This window comes from Cuculus canorus, chromosome 10 (assembly GCF_017976375.1).
Source record: "Cuculus canorus isolate bCucCan1 chromosome 10, bCucCan1.pri, whole genome shotgun sequence".
Taxonomy (NCBI): domain Eukaryota; kingdom Metazoa; phylum Chordata; class Aves; order Cuculiformes; family Cuculidae; genus Cuculus; species Cuculus canorus.
Genome location: NC_071410.1, coordinates 4791378 through 4811517, shown reverse-complemented (window position 1 = coordinate 4811517; position 20140 = coordinate 4791378). Strand labels below are relative to the sequence as shown.

Below are 20140 nucleotides of genomic sequence, written 5' to 3'. Positions count from 1 at the left end.
CTGATTTTCAAAACAACTTTCTTTGCTTATTAGTCACTAAATCATATAAAATACCATTATGGAGGCCCTCTCTCCTCAAGATGCCAGTTTTCTCTTGTTTGAACCCCTGGAATCTCAGTGTGATTTGCCTCATTAACTAGTCCTTTAATTTTTGAAAACTTTGTTTATACTTCCATTTTGTTTATACAAAATAATTACAAATGTTTAATTGCGGATTACTCTCAGGTTTTCTGGCTTTTTCCCCCTCAAAGCTGCAATTACATTCCTCTTACTCTGCTCAGTTTCTTAGCTGAACTGGGTGTGTTTTATGTTCTCAAGACAAAAGTAAAAAAAACCAACATTATTCTCTAGAGGAAAGAAAAAAAGCCAGGCTATAAGGCTATAAAAACAGTTGAAGCATGAAAATTTGTCATTAATATGTTACACTTGTATTAAATAACCAAGCATAACATGTACCCCTTGGTCAACCTCACTGCTTGGAGCCACTATGTGGGCACCATTGGGAGAGAGCTTCCTGGGGAAGTTTACAAAGAGAATTTGTTACTTTTTATCTATGCTTGTAGTGTGTTTTGTACTCAAACATAATACAGGGGGAAAAAAAAACGGTATCATTAAAATTCTTAGCATAGGGAGTTATTGGAGCATCATTATTAGCTTGAACAATTTATAGGCAGAAAATATACAAATACTCTATACATTAGTACTGTTACTTACGGATAATGTTCTCTACAAACCTACATGCTTTTTTATATTACTGTTTACTTACTGTGACACTTTACTAGCATCTATCTCCTCCTTATGACACATCTACCACACTGCACATTATGCTTTTTTGAGGAGGAAACTAAAGTATGAAAAGACAAATCATTTTAAATAGCCTATTTCTAATTTTAATTAGTACACTCAGTTAATTTTAAAGGTGTACACACAAGTTGCTTATAGTTTTCTAACTACTATATTCTTACAGTTCTTCTTCCACCCTTGCTTCAGTCCTATATTAGAAGAGAATTTGCAAGGCTTCCTCTGACCAGTATTTCTCAGCTTTTTGTACTTTAAGTAATGCTCATCTGTTCAGTGTTTTGTAACAAATGCTTTGTTACTGCTAATAAATTTAAGGTTTCCAAAATACAATCATTATTAGAGAAATTAACAAAACCTAAGAACCGCATTCAGGAAAAACGAGAGGGAGAAAACACTTTTGACTATATCCCTGTGTGATGAGGCATCTGTCATCAGCTTTCATAAGCTACTTAACGTCTCAGTAGCCTCTAGACATTATTGAAGTTGTTTCATCCCAAGTCTATGTCTCCTTGGTAGGCAAAGTTGAACTAAATCACCATCAGATGATTAATCAGGCTTAATGTTTTAGACAATGTTTCAGATTAAGACAGGTCAGATATCAAAGATCTTCGTACAGAATAAAGGCCATGCCTATTCCATCATATGAATTCGGGTATCTAGTGAGATTATCTGAACATAAATTCCTTCCTCTTTTCATATTAACAACATTTTGGTCCATGAAACAACAGGAATACTGTGACTATATCATACAACTCCAAAGCAGATAAAAGAAAACCAATAAAGAAAAATCTAGCAGCTTCTTTGTAGAGGAAGCTATCAACTCAGAGTGTTTTTCACTACTTCATTACTGACAAATATGTTACACGCGCATAAGAGAACAAAATGAAACTCAGGCTGAACACTTTCACAGATCAGCACAGAAGATATTTTGGGTTTTCTTACCTACCATAAGCCACTTTGCAGCACTACAGTGAATAAAACTATGCTGTGGGTCTTCCCCTTCTTTTTTACTTAAGGGTATGAATGCACACAACAGACATCTCTTTATATCTGCTTTTTTTTCCTGCCACTAGATGCTGCCATTAATGTAAGTATAAAACACTAAAAAGGACTGCAAACTACACTTTCTGCACTGCAAGGATCATGCTATATTGTGTCCATCAAACCGTTTCAATAACATACATGTTTAGAAGGGCAAAAAATCTTCACATAACATATATTAAACTGTGATTTCAAGTTTAAAACTGAACAGTCATCTAATTAGACAGGTGATTAAACTTTCTTCAACTTCACACTTGAAAAGACATCAGATGCCTGCTTAGTCTCCACACAGTGATATATGTCAATGATATTCAGATATCAAAGCTGCATTGGTATTAGGGCAACATTCTAGAAAAGTCATGATCCGTATTTCTTCTGAACTTGCAAAAACTGCATTCAAAAAGCATTGCTAAGTCCAAAACCCGAGCCTGTTTATAAACAGCAATCCACACGTCTGTTTTATCATTTTCTCATACACCAGGTCCTGTCCCATGCTCTCTACATGAAAGGACCCAAATCCTAAGTTCATGCACATCCTGCTCACTGCAGTGAAGCATAAATATCAGATTTATAAACAATAAAAGGAGGGGGTAGCTGGAAAGAAAGTTCAGGTCATACATATGTATAGCAACAGCAGCAAATATAATACGTAACTTGAAATTTTATTTCTTTCGGGGTACATTTGTAGCCCTTTAGAGCCTCATTCTGTCAAGAATTCAGTTTGACTGCCTAGAATAATCTTACGAGTATATTACAGCCTCAAATACATAAACACAAACAAAAGCCAGTGATGAATAGTGTTTTCAACACATTCAAAACCTCTGATGGTTCTCGTTAGCTGTCTATCAGCTCAGAAGAAAATAATATTCTGCATTATTTCAGGAACCATATAACTTCAGAAAATTTTAGAAGTCTGAAACTGAGGGTCCCCCATTAACAGTTCATGATCTGAAAGAAAAAGAGAGACTGGATCTAATCTGTGCAGATAAGCCCCTCAGAGTCCAGTCTCAGGCAGCACAAGGCAAAGGCAGCAGTGCAATTTTCGAGAGCCCAGCTGAATTTGTCAGAGCCAGCAAGGAGCTGGAGGTAATGCTCTCTGCTGGATGCCGTATTTGTCAGTGAAGAGATGTAACTACCTTCTCACAGAGCTATTTCAAGTGCATAGGACTTACTAATTAATTCTTCATGATACACTAAAGCAGCTGAAATACACCTTTCGGGCCAAGTTTTGCCCAGAACAGATGTATTTTCAAATCACTTATTAGGCCGCTAACAAGGCCTTAGAGGCTTACACACATTCAAGTGTCTCTTTATCAATGGCGCAGTTCAATTTAATCTAGATAAAGAGCCCCTGGATAATTAACGTTTGACTAAAGTACAGTGGAGTCTCTATCTGGCTATCACATCATGGCAGAGAAAGCAATACTGGTATCCATAGCTCTACTGCGGTCCTGAGCTCACCTTGATTTTGCCCGTTTTCAATATCATAAGAAGTTAGTGACAATGGCAGAAGAGGACAGACTTTTAAGACGATTACTACATACCGTAGTTGTTCTCAGAAGACAAATCAAGACATGAATCAAGTGGCCAACTGTATGGGGTTCAACAAGGCTCAGTGTCGGGTCCTGCACCTGGGTCACAACAACTCCATGCAACGCTATATGCTTGGAGAAGAGTGGATAGAAAGCTGCGTGTGGGAAAAGGACCTGGGTTTGTTGGCTGACCGGGGGCTGAACATGAGCCAGTAGTGTGCCCAGGTGGCCAAGGCCAACAGCATCCTGGCTTGTATCAGAAATAGTGTGGTCAGCCAAACAAGAGAAGTGATCATCCCCCGTACTCAGTGCCAGAGAGGTCGCATCTCAAATATTGTGTTCAATTTGGGCCCTTCACTACAAGACATTGAGCTGCTGGAGAGCATCCAGAGAAGGGCAATGAAGCTGGTGAAGGGAGCAAAATATTATGAGGAGCAGCTGATGGAACTGGGATTGTTTAGCCTGCAGAAAAAGAGGCTGAGGAGAAACTTTCTCGTTCCCTGGAACTACCTGAAAGGAGACTGTAGTGAGGTGGGTTTTGGTCTCTTCCCCCAAGTAACAAGTGATAGGTTGAGGGTAAATGGCCTCAAGTCATACCAGGGCAAAGTTTAGATTGGATATTATGAAAAAATTCTTCACCAAAAAGGTTGACAAGCATTGGAACAGGCTGCCCAGGGAAACGATTGGGTCACCATCCCTGGAGGTATTTAAAAGATGTGTCCATGTGGCACTTAGGGACATGGTTTAGCGGTGGACATGGCAATGTTACATTTACGGTTGGACTGAATGATCTTAGAAGTCCTTTCCAATGTAAATGATTCTACCTATACCTTTACTTCCAGAGACTGCAGTGCCTTCACAAACCTGTTCATTACCCAGAATTTCTCCTAGTTAATATAACACGCACTAGTGTTGGATAGGGAAACACATTAAACAGCATAAACTCCCTCAGAGCAGTATTTATGACTGTAAATCAATAGTGTTAACCCCATCAGAAAGCTCCTCTGCGCATGGCACAGAAGATCTATAAAACTACCAAGTAATCCTATAAACTCTTAACAGCTCAAGAGTGTTTCATTTCCAATGGGCAGACAGCATTTTTAGAAACACAGAAACGGTTTAGTTGTTTAGAAACAAGGGGCTTCTTTGGCTGCATTAAAATCAACATTCAGTTTTAATAATTGCCTGAAAAAGAATTTTATTTTTGATATTTAAATGATTTAACAGCTAAGATGACCAGAGTTCATCACTTACTGGACTCCGGGTCTGAGTTGCCGTCTCCTTCTGTCCGGCTGTTGGGTGAAGCTTGCTCATAGTACTCCTCCTGAGGGAAGCCGAGGGGCAGAGGGTGCGATGTGCTAGCACCACTCGTGGGTTCATGGTCTCCGAGCCCACTGTCACTGCAGCTTTCCTGGGAGCCATCTGGTAGGTGAAACGTGACACGGCGCTGAGGCTACAAGGAAGGAAGAAAATTATATGGTTTCCACTACAGTATCAGTAATTGCTTAATGCAAGCAATTTAGGAAATGTATTATTTCAGTTATCTGCTGAAGACGCATTATCTAGAGTTGTGCACAATTTCAGGCTTTCATGAACAGGCAGCCTGCTCTCAAACCTGCTTCACCTGACAGCACCGCTTTCTTCTATTTTTTAAAAATGTAAGCCCTGATGCAAAATGAAAGACACCTCAAACTAAAGAGATTCTGTCAGACTTCACAAGTCTTTGGATGCCTTTTGTATATTGACTTGGAGATTTCAATCACTTTTTGAGGCTCAATTTATTTCGCTGCTCAGTTTTCCAGTTTTCAAAAAACATTTTCTTTCCCATTAAAAGCCGTTCCACACTTCTGGGGCTAAAAATGTAACATACTTCTAATGTTATTGGATTCATCTCAGGCAGAGAAAGAACAAACAATAACAAGCCTTATGTATTGAAAACAATTTTAATAGATTTTGCACATCCATTAAACTAATGAATTAAAAGTATATTCCACTACTTTTCTTCAGACATTTCATTACAACCCCTCTGATTTCTGTTATATCACAGATCTGTATCTTAACTGTAAAAGACTGGAAGCTGAGAAACAGAATGCTAGGGAAGGAAAGCACAGGTATTGAAGGAAGGGCCAGGTGGCTGAAGCATCTGAAGCACCGTACATAGGACATTTTCATTACCTAAGGGATTCTGCTTGATTTAGAAGCCGAATAAGTGAAATGTAAATCACCCCCAATATTGAAAGAAGATATGAACAAAGAAATAAGAAGCTCTCCTGCTTATTTCCAAGTGTCTTGGAAACATGAAGATTCAAAAAAACCCCAAAAATAACAATTTCAAATGTTCTTAGCCTCATGCTACTCAAAATTCCATTTGAAAGGCAATGCAAAACTTTCCAGTTCCAGAACTACTGGGGTTACCAATGCTGGAGATCAGATTTTTGATGCAATTACACATACAAAAAATATATATCTTGTTTATAATATAGCAGATGTTGTCAGAGATCCCTAGATATTTGATTCTTATAGGTAACAGTGTTGAACACCATTGCTTATATTAAGTTTTTGCTAAAAAGCGAAGTTCCTCTATTTTTCAAGATCTCTTTTTGTCATTGTGACATTATTACATATACAGACAGCTGCTGTGCAGTGTGGTACAGCCAAGAAAATGGCAAGATCAACTTCACCTATGCAATTCCTGACAGATGTGAGTGAAAACTCTTCTTAAAAGCTACCAGTAAGAAATTCACGGCTTTACCAGAAAATCTGTTCTATTGCTTCACCATTACTAACGGAGAGGTTTTCTTCTACGGTCTAAGCTGCCTCTTTCTTGTTAGAAATTAAATCACTTCTGCAGTCCCATCCATCATGGTTTGGTTATTCCCACTCATCTTTCTGGCATTTGGCACTTCAGTCTACTTCAGAATAAACAGACCTTATTATTTCAATCTGTCGTGTGCTTTCTGATGTCTCTTACTGCTCCCTCCTGCACTCGTGCTCACACATGCTTCTCTGTGCACTGCTCAAAACTCGTTATGCAGCTTCAGCTGAGATCGTTAAAGTGAGGAGTAGAGCAGAGGATCATTTCACATCTCCTGCAGGCTCCACTACTGCTTTGCCTTTTCCATCGCATCATAACTCCTTTTCCTTGCCAACCACCATAATGCCCATTTTTAACGACCTTTTGCTAGCTGTCCTCTTTCTGGTTGATGCCATTGATTGCTGGAGTTGGAGCCTAAGCATGGTACTCTGCATTTATTCTTCCTGCCATTCTGTTTTTCCAGATGATTTTATCTGTTTATCAAGTACACTTCGCCTTCCAGTTCTGCCTTCCTGTTTGTCAAATCTGCAGATTTTAGATTCTCCTTCATTAGGCAGATCTTTAAAAAAAAATGGAACAGATCAAGGGAAGAAATCAGTTGAAGAAGTCTGAAAACCTGAATATAGAAAACTTCTTGTCACATAGGATAGAAAGAGGAGAAGACATCCCTCTTGTGACTGTAGGAGAAAGCTTACAGCCCGTCGGGAAAAATTTCAGATGGTGAAAGGTTCACAGCTAACGCTTCCCCACTCATGCATTTCTGTTATCACCATAAGACTCTTATTTAACTCCATAATGAGCCGCCTGCCGGTGCTCCCAGGGCTCGCTGGAAGACTGGCTGGGACCGTGGTCCCGTTTGTCCCACCAGCTGTCTTTTCCTTTTTCTAATTCTTACACAGGAGCTGTCTCTGCACAGTCCAGAAAGACAGATGGATCCACAGAAATTACTAATATGACTTATCCTATTCTACTTCTTAACTGTCAATTCCCTCTCAGAGCCCTATTCATACCAGCAGGATCAGTTGACTCTCATCTGAAAGTCCAAATAATGAAAGTTTTGTGGAGTTGATTCCGTGAAAACATTTCCATAGTGTTTCTGATTCACTCCTTACATATAAAACTGCTCCGAGCTCACACAGCTGTATAATGCTGATATGTGAAAATGCAATACGCTGTTTCCCGGGTCTTAAATGAGTCTGCTGTTCACAGCATCTACGAAAAATCAACGTTCATTGCATAAACTGTAAAAACTATGGGCATTTTGTGAGGTTTACATTGTCTTTGTGTTGTCTCACGTTGCACACGTGCTATTTGGTACTCGTGTTATGCTGTATCTTCTCAGTTGCAAGCTACCACTGGATTTTAAGAATAAAGTATTCTTAAAATCTTATTTTAGCTAATATTTTAGTATTACATAGCAGTATTAGCTTCTACGAATAGCTGGGAATGTAATGGTTACTATTACATGCAAATGGGATTCACTCACTTCATACGAATGAATATTTCTCTTCATGGTTTGTCATCAAAATCCAGCAAATGTTCTTTAGCAGATGGCAGCAAAGGAGACCACAAAGTCATCAAGTCTTTTTCTTAACTGCCTAGCCCAGTGAGAAAAATCAAAAGCCATACCCCAAATAAAATTAACTAACTAATCACTAACTAATCTTCACGTTCAGTAAAAAATTGCAAACATTTAGTGACATAAACTGAGATGGAGAAATGGAGTAGGAGAAATAAAAAACATATGATTTAGCTGTCATCGGCTCCAGGCTCATAATTTTTAATTTGATAGTGTCTGTGTCACACCTGATAATATTGATGACAGTACTTTCAGAAGAGTTTATCAAGATGAGAAAAAAACAAAACAAATCAGCTGCTTTTCTACATGGCAGTGTTGTCATTTCCTTAATTCATGCAGGCATCAGACAATGATCTGGAACAAGTAATCCTAATAAAATTTTGCCAAAAGCTGGGATTTATCTTCTGTCACGATCATTTTGGAAATTTCCTCCTTAAGGCGTTTAAATTTCAATTTATAAGATTACAAAATATCCTCAGACTCCAGCTCCTTTTCTATTTATCTCCAAAGGGAGTTAGCACCGATAGTAATAGAATAACAAGGATTATGGTTTGTTTTATTTATTTGACTGACAGCATATTTTTTCAAAAAGAGAAATGCAAGCAAACCCATTACGTATCCTCAGTGGATTCTGAAAATGCTGATGTAGGAACTTGTAACACAGACAATTAAACTGAGAGGGGAAAATGAAGTGAAAATTTAAGGAAAAACGTACAGCGGCACATCACTTCTCTGACATATTTAACAATATTAAATTACTCCTCATTGGTATGAAAAAAGAATTTTGCTTCCAGAGATGTCACGAACTCAGACACAAATTCCGTCAGAGGTCTCATACAGAATCCAAAACCGAACTGCATTTTGTACTAGCAGTGTGTGTCTGGAGGGATCAAATTATCTCAGAAAACCGCAGACCTTTTACTCTCATTATTGAAATTTATATGAAGACTGATCAAAGCCCCAAACTATTCTGTGTTCAATCTTTCACTACAATAATTAGATTGTGGCAGTGGGAATAATAAAAGATGAGTCTAAGTAAATAGCTTTGGATACATCGAAGGGAATGATTTCTGGAATTATACACCAGGGGTTAGTCAATTTATAATCAAAACCCGAAAAAAGGTAATAGAAAAAGCAGCAGATATCAACTAAGGAACATTAAACTATTAACCTTATTATTTTCATTCATTGAAGCAAATTAATATCCTTTTAAAAGGAGATAATAAAGAAAACATATTACTATTTAATTTATGTTGAATTAATTCTATTATTTAGATGATAATTCTGATTCAAACAGACCTTATTTAGGAGATGCTGTAAGCACGACAGTAAAAAATAGGACTACTTCAATATTTTTCTCCACCATTAGCAGCCAGTGAATAAAGAAATAGACAAAAATATTTTTTAACTTTAAAATCTAGTTTGCTATTAATATTCATTTTCTCAGTTGCTTACATCTTTCAAACGCTGGGAAGGTATGAAATGCATGCCTTAAATAACAAGAACTATCTTCAATTACGACCTGCACTACTTCTCAGTTGCCAAAGAAAATCCCTAATCAAACTATAATTTTCAGCTGAAATTTTTTTATACTCAACTATCACCTTTTCCTCCAAAACTACAATGATTTGTTCCATATGCTTTGATAGAGACACACTGGATCCAGCTACCGGCATGGTAAAATTCTCACAGTAACATGAAAACAAACCACTTATAAGGATCCAACAAGAAACCCAATTGGAAACATGTCTTTGTATTATGACTCAAGAAAAGTCAGTATTTTTATTTTTCATTTCCCTAAACTTTTTAATGTAGAGGATAGCTATTATAGCCCAAACAGTTCCTATCAATAGCTTTTTAAGTCTGTATTTCACATACATACTGCAGCTCAGAGCAGTAAATAGTAACTAAGAAGTTACTACGTTATTTTGATTACTTGGTAATGGACAAAACACATATTTAGAGCATTATCATTTTTCAGTCAAATTATAATATTTTCCAAATTCTATCCAACAATTACCTGTATTTTGTTTTGGAGCATCTAGAATGATACTGAACACACTTGGTGACCATCACTACACACAACTAGAACACTTCACTAATAATAAATCACTACTGTAATCACCTTTTCTTATTTAGCAGTTGGGTTTTTGATAACTTCTTCAAAATGGCCTGCAGCGACCCTGGACAGGACTGTTTGTTGGTGGTTCTTTTAAAGAGCCTGTCTACTGGGGAAAGGGAAGATGTAATGTGTGTCACAGTGACGATATCCAGCTGTTTCGGGAAGTCCAAACTTAGCGGAAACACTTTAAAATCAGTGTTTTCCCTCTCTCACATAAAAAAGTAGCATCATCAACTATTGCCAATACTGTCATCTCATAAAGACTAAGTTGTTGAGAAAGCCCCTCTTTTTATTGAACAACTTCAGCTGTATCAGTTACTCTCCTATTCTTAATGATTTCGTCCCTTTCAGCTTCTGATTTTCTGTTTGTCAAATCAAACAGACCTACTGTTTTCCCTATTTACCATATTTACCCTTTTAAATATTGACAATATATTACATTTTCAGACATTTAAAACTTCTGAAACTCAAAATAATCCTTTTGACATTTTTGTTATAAATTCATCTAGTCCTCCTGATTTAATATCATTAACGTCAGTAACTGGTATCCTTACTGATGGAACATAAATTGTCTGACTTTCTTCGAAAGAAGAGAAAGCTTTGAAAAATACTTTTACTTTTCTTCACTGTGATTAATAATCTAACTGTTCCTTAGTAATATGAGATAGGTAAATAGTTTTAGGCTTTCACTTATTGCGGATTTAAACAACTCCTCCCATTTTATTGATTTTTTTTTAGACGCAGAAAGCATAATCTATGCATTTCAAAATAGCCACAAAATGCTTGGTTGACCGCCCAGACAAATGCAAATTCAACGTGGATTATTATCCTAGACAGATTTGTAGCTTTTCAGTGAAAGAATTGCTACCTCCACAGCAAATCAGTGGAATGGACGGTGCCCCTTTACCTACTCAAATGGAAATTACTTAAAATTGTGAGACCTTGTGAGTGAACCCAGCTAGACAAAGAGTTGGCTCAAGTGATGAGGAGTAATCTTGCAAGACTATCTTGTAACTCTATCACGCTCACTTACTCAGGGTGCCTTTTAAAAATCATACCTACATGGTCCTACAGCTATTTCTCGCAGGCATGTAAAACTGCACCTAACTGATAAGCAAAAATATTTTGTATTTCAGCTATTGGCTATTGAAAAAGAATAATTTTGTTAAATCCTTTTTCATGCGTGTAAGAAAAAGAAACTTTTTTTAAGACAACCTGCTTTAAGAGGCAAATTTTCACTGATGCCATTTTTCTTTGAAGTTACTAGAAGCTCAGCTGATACTCCAATCTTCCTCTTGCAGCACAGAGGTCACGGAACAAACTCATTAGCCAAATCATCGCTGAACAAAAACATTATAAACCTGGAACTCCTCACATTTCTGATTAAGAGCCTCAATGGGTATTTGTTTTCAGACTCTAATCCTCGTTGTAACAAAGGGTATCTCTCACATGACACTTACCAGCAACATTTAACAATTAAATTGTATTTTCTGAGCTTCTTGAAACAATAACAAAGAACTGAAATAAAAAAGCAAATAAAGCTGAAAATAACATTTAAAGCATGTCAAACATTTTATTTAGCTTTTGAAAGGCAGTTATTGTATGCTAACTAGATGTCAGAATGATAGCTGAAAGCATGCTCTTTCAAGTTTAATTCACATGTCTTCAATTTGACATGTGATTAAAGAAAAATTACACATGAAAGTTGTGCTGTGGCTGTGCTGTTGCTAAGGTTGAAAAATAAGAAAGTCTCAATTCTGACTTTTTTTAATATGTGCTTCACTTTCCAAGTTATCATCTTTGGTGGTATTATCTCGAATGCTTGATTTCTGACAGGCAAAGCCATTTTAGTTAAAATAACATAATAATAAACAGCAATACAGAAACACTTTGGTAATATTTGACATCAATTCCAATTGCTGGCCCAACAACACACATCTTTTTTAGCAGAAATATTGATTAGGAATTATTACAACTGTGAATATTTCTTTCAAAAGCTACACCATTTCTTGGCTAGTATTTTCTTTGTGTGAATACTGAAGTAGAGCAGAATTTATACTTTCATAAACGCACACAGCACTCTAGCTCTAATTTAATTCTGTTAATGTGTACATTTCAGTTGTGGCTCAAATAAGTATTTTTCATCTTTCTTCTTCAGTAAGGCATAGATTCAGGAAATAATAAATGTTGTTCTAGTGAATCACTCACTGACCTCCAGCCTCCGCTTTTGCATCATAGCAGTCAAAGTTAAGCCATTAAGTTCAAGTATGATGAGGTTATCAGAGCTATAGAGACCTGGAAGAAATCTCAAGAACCCGATTCAATTTCCATTTGCAGCTTTTTTTCTATCCAGTTTTTCATTTCAAGATCAAATCTTTCTGAAGTAATACAAATGCATATAACTTCACAAGCTACCAGAAGTATTCACTTGAAGGGGCTTGAAAATGTGCCTCCATCACTTCTAACAATAAACGGACCTATTCCGATTACTGTTTCCCAGGAAAAAGGACTTGTATCTAATTTTGGTCTTTGCATTGGGAGTGTATTGAAGTCAGAAGAAAAACACAAGAGACATATGTTTAGTAAGACATGCTCAAGGAGTATTCTTAAATACTCTAGCACATGTGGCTGTGTATCACGTCAGCTCTATTTCACTCCGTAAAAAAAATCTTGGCTCCACAGACTTTTTTTTACTGCAGATGTGGATAGGATATTTGAGTGGGAAGATTATCAAGCAGTTCATGTGTAATACAGACATGGAATAATGTTATGTTTGATATTCACATATGTAGTTATCGAATGTGAACTCACTATGATTAAAAAGAAAAGGTACACAAATTACGGCAGAGAACAAGTTGCAGTATAAGCTTAGAACCTGAAGAGGCTGTGGTAACTTGAGTAACAAGAAAGACATTTCTTTCTCAGAGCTGTGAGAAAGACAGATCTCCTCTTTTTCTTTTGGAAAAAAAACCCAACAAGGCCAATAAGTTTAAATCCAAAGGTTTCTAGACTAAATTTCCTCCAATTATTATATCATTCACAGTAGTCCTCAAAAGCTGTGGGAACCACCTGTCGCTCCTGGCTCCCAGGGAGCAGCCAGCCCTTGCTGTACCCTGACAGAGTGAAGAAGCAGGTTTTCTGCGATACCTTCCTAAGAATAGTCAACAAAAAATTAAAATAAAAAAAAATATTAAAAGTGAAGAGCCTTTTAATGTGAGTAGAAAAGCAGCTCTTTGGCACATCACAATCTCATACTTGTAATGACAGCACACCTTTGTTATAATAGTATTTAATTTGTTATAGCAGCAAATCAATAATGTTTGGTAACACGTGCTTGATTAGCCAGAGTGGGAACTGATGACAGTAAAAATGGAAGGTTAAATTAAATATATTTTATGCAGTTGTCCAAAAAAGCAACTTATTCTTTGTGGCGAAGAGAAAGAATAGACAAAACCAAAATGGGCTCTTGGGAAACTTAAGATTTACTGAGAGAGCAGTGAGAGCATTCTCTTTTCTGCTGTCTTTATCAGCATTTGCTCACAACACTTATCTTTCTAGCCTTCAGCATATCCTTTAACCACTTAGATTACCCATTCGTAATTCTCAGTGTACAGTGTGTTTGCCATCTAAAGTCACCTATCTAAAGCACATTCTCACAGCAATGATAATTCATCCACCTTTAGGTGAAATGTTTAAGTAAGATACAAGAGAATACAAAGAACACTGACTAGCCTGGGTAAAATAGAGCTGTAGGCCAAAATTCACCAGCGGTGATGCAGTTCATACTGTATTTGCTCTGTATGAAGTAAAATAGCATTTAAGTATGGTGACATTCATCAGCATTACGCTCTTCGCTGGACTCCAGTGGTTCAGGACAGTCTTCTCCGGATCAAGAAAACTTTTCACCAGAAGAGGTATCTCTGACAGGAATCGAAGAAAGCTTCCACGGTCAAAATGTGTATCCTGAAATTGCCTTTACAATTGACAGATAAAAAATTTACTCTCAATAGAAGAAGCTATTCCATATACTTGAATAAATGAATTTTTAACTAGTTCACTTTGCTTTGTTTCAATCTTCTGTAACTGTAAATAGGAAAGATGCTATGCGGCAAATGCCACGATGAACACTTTTGAAATACCTTGTTTTTATTTCAAATATTTGAAATATCCATTTTTCTCTATATATTCTTTTTAAAAAGCACTACTTTTTTTTTTTTTGATTGAAGTCAGAAAACTTCCATTTACTATCAAGGTGATAATGAATATGTTTTTAAATGTTATTTACAGTAGAATACATGAAATATTCAAAATTGCTAAAGTGAATTGAGCTACAAGCTACTAACACATTCTTAAATGGATATCTGAAATACGTATTCATAAATGGGAAAAAATTTATAAATTGAAGTGCTGTATTGTATCACTGATCCCATCCTTCGCTCCTACAGAGCTATGTCTCTGCAATTGTCCTTTCATATAACCAGAATATATGTCTTTCAGTATTCACCACTTGTGTAATTTCAGTAAAGCAAAATATAAAGCCATTAGCCTTCTCTTGTTCCTTAAATCTTCCTAGCTTATTTTCATGTTCACTGCAGACATTCTTTGGGACTATTACGATTACTTACTCATCTTTCTTCACAGAGCAAAATAGACAATACAAATTACCGAAGTAATGCAGCATATGTTAGTTTGCATAAAGAAATCATGCAGTTCTGGGCAAGGGGAATAGAGGGAGTTTAAGTGAGAGGGAAGAACAAGCTGAGAGATGCTGTACGCTGCCGAGAGCAGGCGACGTGCCTGCAGCCCTGACTCCAACCCAGCCACGACCTACGCTGGTGCTCTGAAATCACAGCGAGAGTGCAGCTGTGAAAGGGAGCTGTAAGTCATGGTCTGCTTTGTGAGGCTGAGGTGTCTGTCACCAGGGACTCGGCTTTATAAAGCACAGCTCTGCGACCTTGGGTTGTTTCCCTGATAAGCAGTTACTAGAGGTGAGCGAGGAAACAGGTGAACTCCAGCCATGCACAGTACGTAGAAACCGAGAGAAGTGGTTTATTGAGTAACTCCAGGAGTCAACGAAAGATACGCAAAAAAACACTTAAAGGGTAAATAACAAAGTCAGCGAAAGTGAGGATTGGGCACTTTGAGCCATGAAGACCAGCTTTTCCTCACAGGACTGCTGGCTGCGTAGCCCGCACAGACCAGCGAGCTCCTCTGTCAGCAGCGCTGAGCATACTAATGCCTTGCTTGAGAGCAACTTAGTCCCAGCCATTAACTGTATAAAACCAAAAATAACATTATTGCATACTTATAAATAGCACAATCTGAGTCCCTGCATCTTTGGAAAGATGCCCAAGTACAACTGTCCAAAAAACTGAGAAATAAAAAGGGCTGGGGAGGGGAGGCCAAACACACGGTGCACACTGCTTGGAGTCATAGTATTATTTGGGTTGGAAGGGACATTTACAGGACATCTTTAACTAAATCAGGTTGCTCAGAGCCCTATCTAACCTGATCTTCAATGTTTCCAGGGAAGGGGCCACCACTACTTCCCTGCTTGAGTTTCACCGCCTTCGTTGTGAAATATTTCTTCCTTCTATCCAGTACAAATCCACCCTCCATTAGTTTAAAACCATTCGTCTTTGTCCTGTCACAACAGTCCTTGCTTAAAAGTCTGTCCCCATCTTTCCTATACTCCCCTCCTTTCAGTACTGGAAGGCTGCTACAAAGGTCTCCCCGTAGCCTTCTCTTCTGCGAGTTCCTGAGTGCACCCAGTACCTGCTCCTATTTCCTCACCCGACACACAAAAGATGAACACGGCTACCATCTTTGCTTCAGGATTATTCGAATTTCCTGTACAGCTCTGTTAATCAGAGATAAACACTATTTTCTATACAAGCCACACCGAAAACCTATAAACCTGCAATACTTCTGCAACTCTGACACCAAGGAGATGATCAGGAAAGGTGACTGCTTGCTCTAGTTGATCCGGAAAAGCACAATGGTGCAGAAAGCCCTGTAACGTGCAGTCACGCCAGAATACACTGTATTCTTACTGCTGAGGAGAAGGCAAATTACTGCAGAAACTGAGAACAAGGGAGGGCCTTTGAAATAAACCGGCAGGAAAAATGAGTGTGCTGAAGGGTAATAACACCAATGTCAGCAGAGCTGGCGTAAGTCATGTGGGCAGCAGGGAAATGCTATGGACGTGAATATCTGCCACAGATTTACATGCACAGAGATTTGCATTCCTGTATCAATTACACTATCAGATACCCATGGTAACTGCCCTGGTTGCTCACCCTGAAACCACCGTTATGCATAAATTTTCCTGACTAAAGAACTCCATTTAATTCTACTCTATTTCTTAGTGTTTTCTTATTATTATTGGCATACAGCGTCTGTGCTTTGCACATAACAAAATCCAATTCACACATTTTTCAGGCAAAATGTGTAAATACAAACTTGCAGTATTAATTATGTTCTTTGTCCTACTGTTTTTAATTAATTTGACCTTTGGTCCTATTTTTGTCAATTCAGGAAGCATACAGCAATCAGAAGAAAGCTACTGTGTAAATATTCTATTCTGCAAGTCACCAACTAAATGAGTAAGCAATGGAGGAAAATCTATAGCATGCAATTAGCATTATCCTTTTCAGTACTTTTTTCACTTCACAGAACTCATTAATAACTTTTAGTTGGTAAAATTGAAGCTAGGAACCCTCCTACACCTTAGGCGTGTTATATTCTACCTTTGCACAAAAGAAATTCTTTTGATGTACTGGAAATCTTATTAATAGATTCACCCGAAAACTAGCATGTAAGCTGGCAGAGGCAATTGCAAGAGGTAAAATGAATGTAAATGACAGATGAAAGAAAAATTCCATGCCGTTAGATCAATATAAACAAAAGTGCTGCAGCAACCACAGCACAGAGACGAAGGGAATTCATCAAACTTGTATTTCAGATTATTTGTCCTGTTCCAAATGCACCCTCTGTGTTCCTGAGCTATGTTCTTCCTTTACCCAATTAATACTACATTAAGATGCACTCCTGCAGGGGCTTTTTCCTTATGCTGCTGAATTGAAGTTTTTCAGCGCACTCAGATATGGGAGGGGGAGCGCAGAAAATAGCTTCTTGCTTCTAAATACTGCCATTTGGAAAGCCTGTAATTGCAGCACTTAATAATTTTCTAAATACTTAAGCCAGAATTAATTATCCCTGCTATTATTGCAGGAATATGGATCATATATTGGGTATGATGAAGGCAATGTCAGATAGAACATTTTATTGTACTCGGTGCATGCAGTGGGTGTGCAAGGCACTTAAACTATTAGATGCAACAGGCTTCTCTACTTCAATTATATCTCCGTATGATCATCAGATATCTACAGAATCAGCTTTGCTCATTTTGTGCTTATTGTTGTTGCCTAATTAAACACTTTCAGGACCCTCCTTTACACCAGGGACTAATCATCATTTTAAAAAGAATCCTACTTTATTTTAAATTATATTAGTTCTTGGTGAAGAATTAGAGGAAGGTAAATGCTTATTGTTAAACAACTTCCATTTCAATAGACTATGAAACATATTTTCCTTAGCAGCTAGAAATCAAGGCATGTCATGAACTTCAGCAACCGCATTTAATGCATTGAATTCTCCAGTTTTTGGACTGTTTTCTATAGTGCTGAAGAATCAAAAATATCTGTAGCTACTATGATAGCTAATTGCACACACAGTTTAAAAATCCTTTCATGCAGAAGTTTGGTGAATGCAGGAGGGTTGTTAAGAAGGGATAGAATGGCTTTAGAAGTGGCCACAGTCAATTCAGCACTAGAAACACTACCTATAATGTGTAAGACTGTTAAACATTTTGAGGCATATAACAAAGAAAACACATAAACATGGTATTTGCAAGTGGGAAATCAAAGGAGGCGAAGCTTCAGCTCCAGAACACTGGATTCAGACCTTTGCACAGAACACAGACTAAAGTGACTGATCTCATTCTCATGCATTGAAAACAAACAATAATTTCTTACAAAAAACAAGTAGCCCCTCTCCAAGAAACCAATGCCTGTCTGAGATGCAGTGGAATAATATTAAACTGTTGAGGCAGGCTCATTATTTGAAATAAGGCTGGCAGCATTGCTTTGGTTTCAAAGTAGTTTACTGGGAAATCAGAAGTGAAGCAGCAGCCTGAAGCACACCAGCTGACTCTTACCCAGAAGTTCAAAGGACTTGGACTGTGTTGCCATAGGTGGCTGAAGCACAGACAGGGATATGTTTGCCGGAGAAATGTACTGTTACATCTCAAATGAACACAATCAAAATCAGCACAGATTCCAGTCAGTGCCTATGTAGGAAGGTGGCAAAATACTACATGCCATCACGAGCAGTGAAACAAAAGGGATTCAGAGTAATACTTTGTCACGTTCACCTACCTCTCTAGAATCGCTTTTGAGACTCAGGATTATGATATGTTCATAACAGAAATAATGACCAATGCCAGGAGTTTCTGATGAAAGAGATCAGGCAGCTGTAGAAGTCATTTCCCTAGTTGGGAAGAAACAATTTCCTCTTGTGTGATACACCCTTGTGCTGGCTTTCTGTAACGCCGGCCAACAAATTCACCTTCTGTAATCATCCCTATCTCAAAAAATATACCCCATTTTCTTCCCCACAGTTAAAGAGTATAAATCCACTCTTGGTACAGACTACAGTCTAATTCCCAACCGACTCTGTAGGGACTCATAGAAGAAAGAGAAGACAAACAACAAGTACGAGAAGATGACTCTCCAGCTCCAATCAATAATTTGCACATTGCCCTATCAGCATAACTCTACAAACTTTTTTACCAGTGATGCACTCTTACACTTGCTAGGTAGACACTAAGAACTTTGGAATCCCATGGGTTTTACATTTCAGTAAATCTTCTTCCAGCAATACAAATAAACAGTAACTACCACAGATTGACAAGAGATGTTAGAAATTTGAAGAACAGGTAATAGTACTTTGCACGTATATATAATTCTTTCCTCCAATAGGCTTTAGAAAGATTAATTCTGTTTCAGAATTACAGAATATAAAAGGCAGTTATTAAAACAGTTTACAAATCAACAAACCAAAGAATAAATGGCAATGCCTCTCGGGTTTTGTTACTGAAGGCTAGGCTAAGTCAGTGGCAGAATCCAAAAATATGAAATCAGGAGTCCTGGTCAGAAGAAACACTGTTAGGCAAGTTGTAATTATATTTCATGCTCTCCATCTAGCATGCCTCCCCAGAGAAAAAGCTCTTCTCTCTCAGAATCTACCAAAAAAAAAAGGTATTTACATTCCAACAGACTGTTCCAAATAGGGAATTATGCATGTGCTTTTTACAAGACTAATGCACATAAATACAAGCATATATAGCATCACTTAAAACTATACCAAAGCCAGACAACACACCACAAATCCAAAAGAAAGTGACTCAATAAAAACTGGTTTCTGACTAGTTCGGCCCATACTAGCAGGTATTCACTGAAGTGACAGCTAATGTAGTCTGTTTCAATGGAGACGTATGGATTAAAAAATGCCATTAGCAACATCATCTAACGTTAAACCACCATGAGCAAGTAAGAGAACAATAATTATCTTATCTACACTAACAAGACTGAAAAACTAGTGACTGCAGAAGATGCATTCTGCCAGATATTCCATCTGTGAGTAACAGACCAGTTCATTAATGGAAATCTTCAAATTAGAGCTGAGAAACACACGGCTGAGAAAGGATTTCCTCAACAAGCAAAGTTCCTGCTTAAAAGCTCAACAGGTTCATAAGGCTTAAGATTGAGTCATTACAATTATCTGCTTTCACTTTTAACTATGTCTTTGTCTTGTTCTGAAGTTGCAGCGACAGCAGTGCTCCTGCCAGCATTTGCCACTCGTTCCACAAGAATAGTCTGAGCTTTGGGAGGAGCTCTGAGCACAGAGCCTGAAATCTGTCACATCCGACAACTTAGCAGCTCTGCAATATAATGCAGAATTTAAATTAGGAGCATGGGTGTTCCTTTTAGCATTTAAGTCCATCTTACAGTCTGCTTAGACTTGTTAAAATGCTTCAAGGCAGTACCACCATGCCCCCAACAGACACATTACCTACATTATGACAGACCTGATCCAAAGCTCCACAAAGTACTCCTCCTCTGGCCCTACCTCTCTCCTAACAACTCTTGGGTGAAATAAATGATAAACATAACAATAAAATCCAGATT

The 20140-nt window shown here is 37.7% G+C and overlaps 1 protein-coding gene across 3 annotated transcripts in view; it reads right to left on the bottom strand.

Annotated features, from left to right (window-relative positions):
• Positions 1 to 20140, bottom strand: part of PCDH11X (protocadherin 11 X-linked) — a 470689-nt gene that overhangs the window by 122325 nt on the left and 328224 nt on the right. For 2 of the 3 annotated variants that reach the window (XM_054075388.1, XM_054075389.1), the window contains exon 6: positions 4629 to 4827. The exons of the other annotated variant lie outside the window; for it this stretch is intronic. In XM_054075388.1, the coding sequence (XP_053931363.1) occupies positions 4629 to 4827 (199 nt within the window). The remainder of the gene's footprint in view (positions 1 to 4628; positions 4828 to 20140) is intronic. 3 annotated transcript variants of the gene reach the window in all.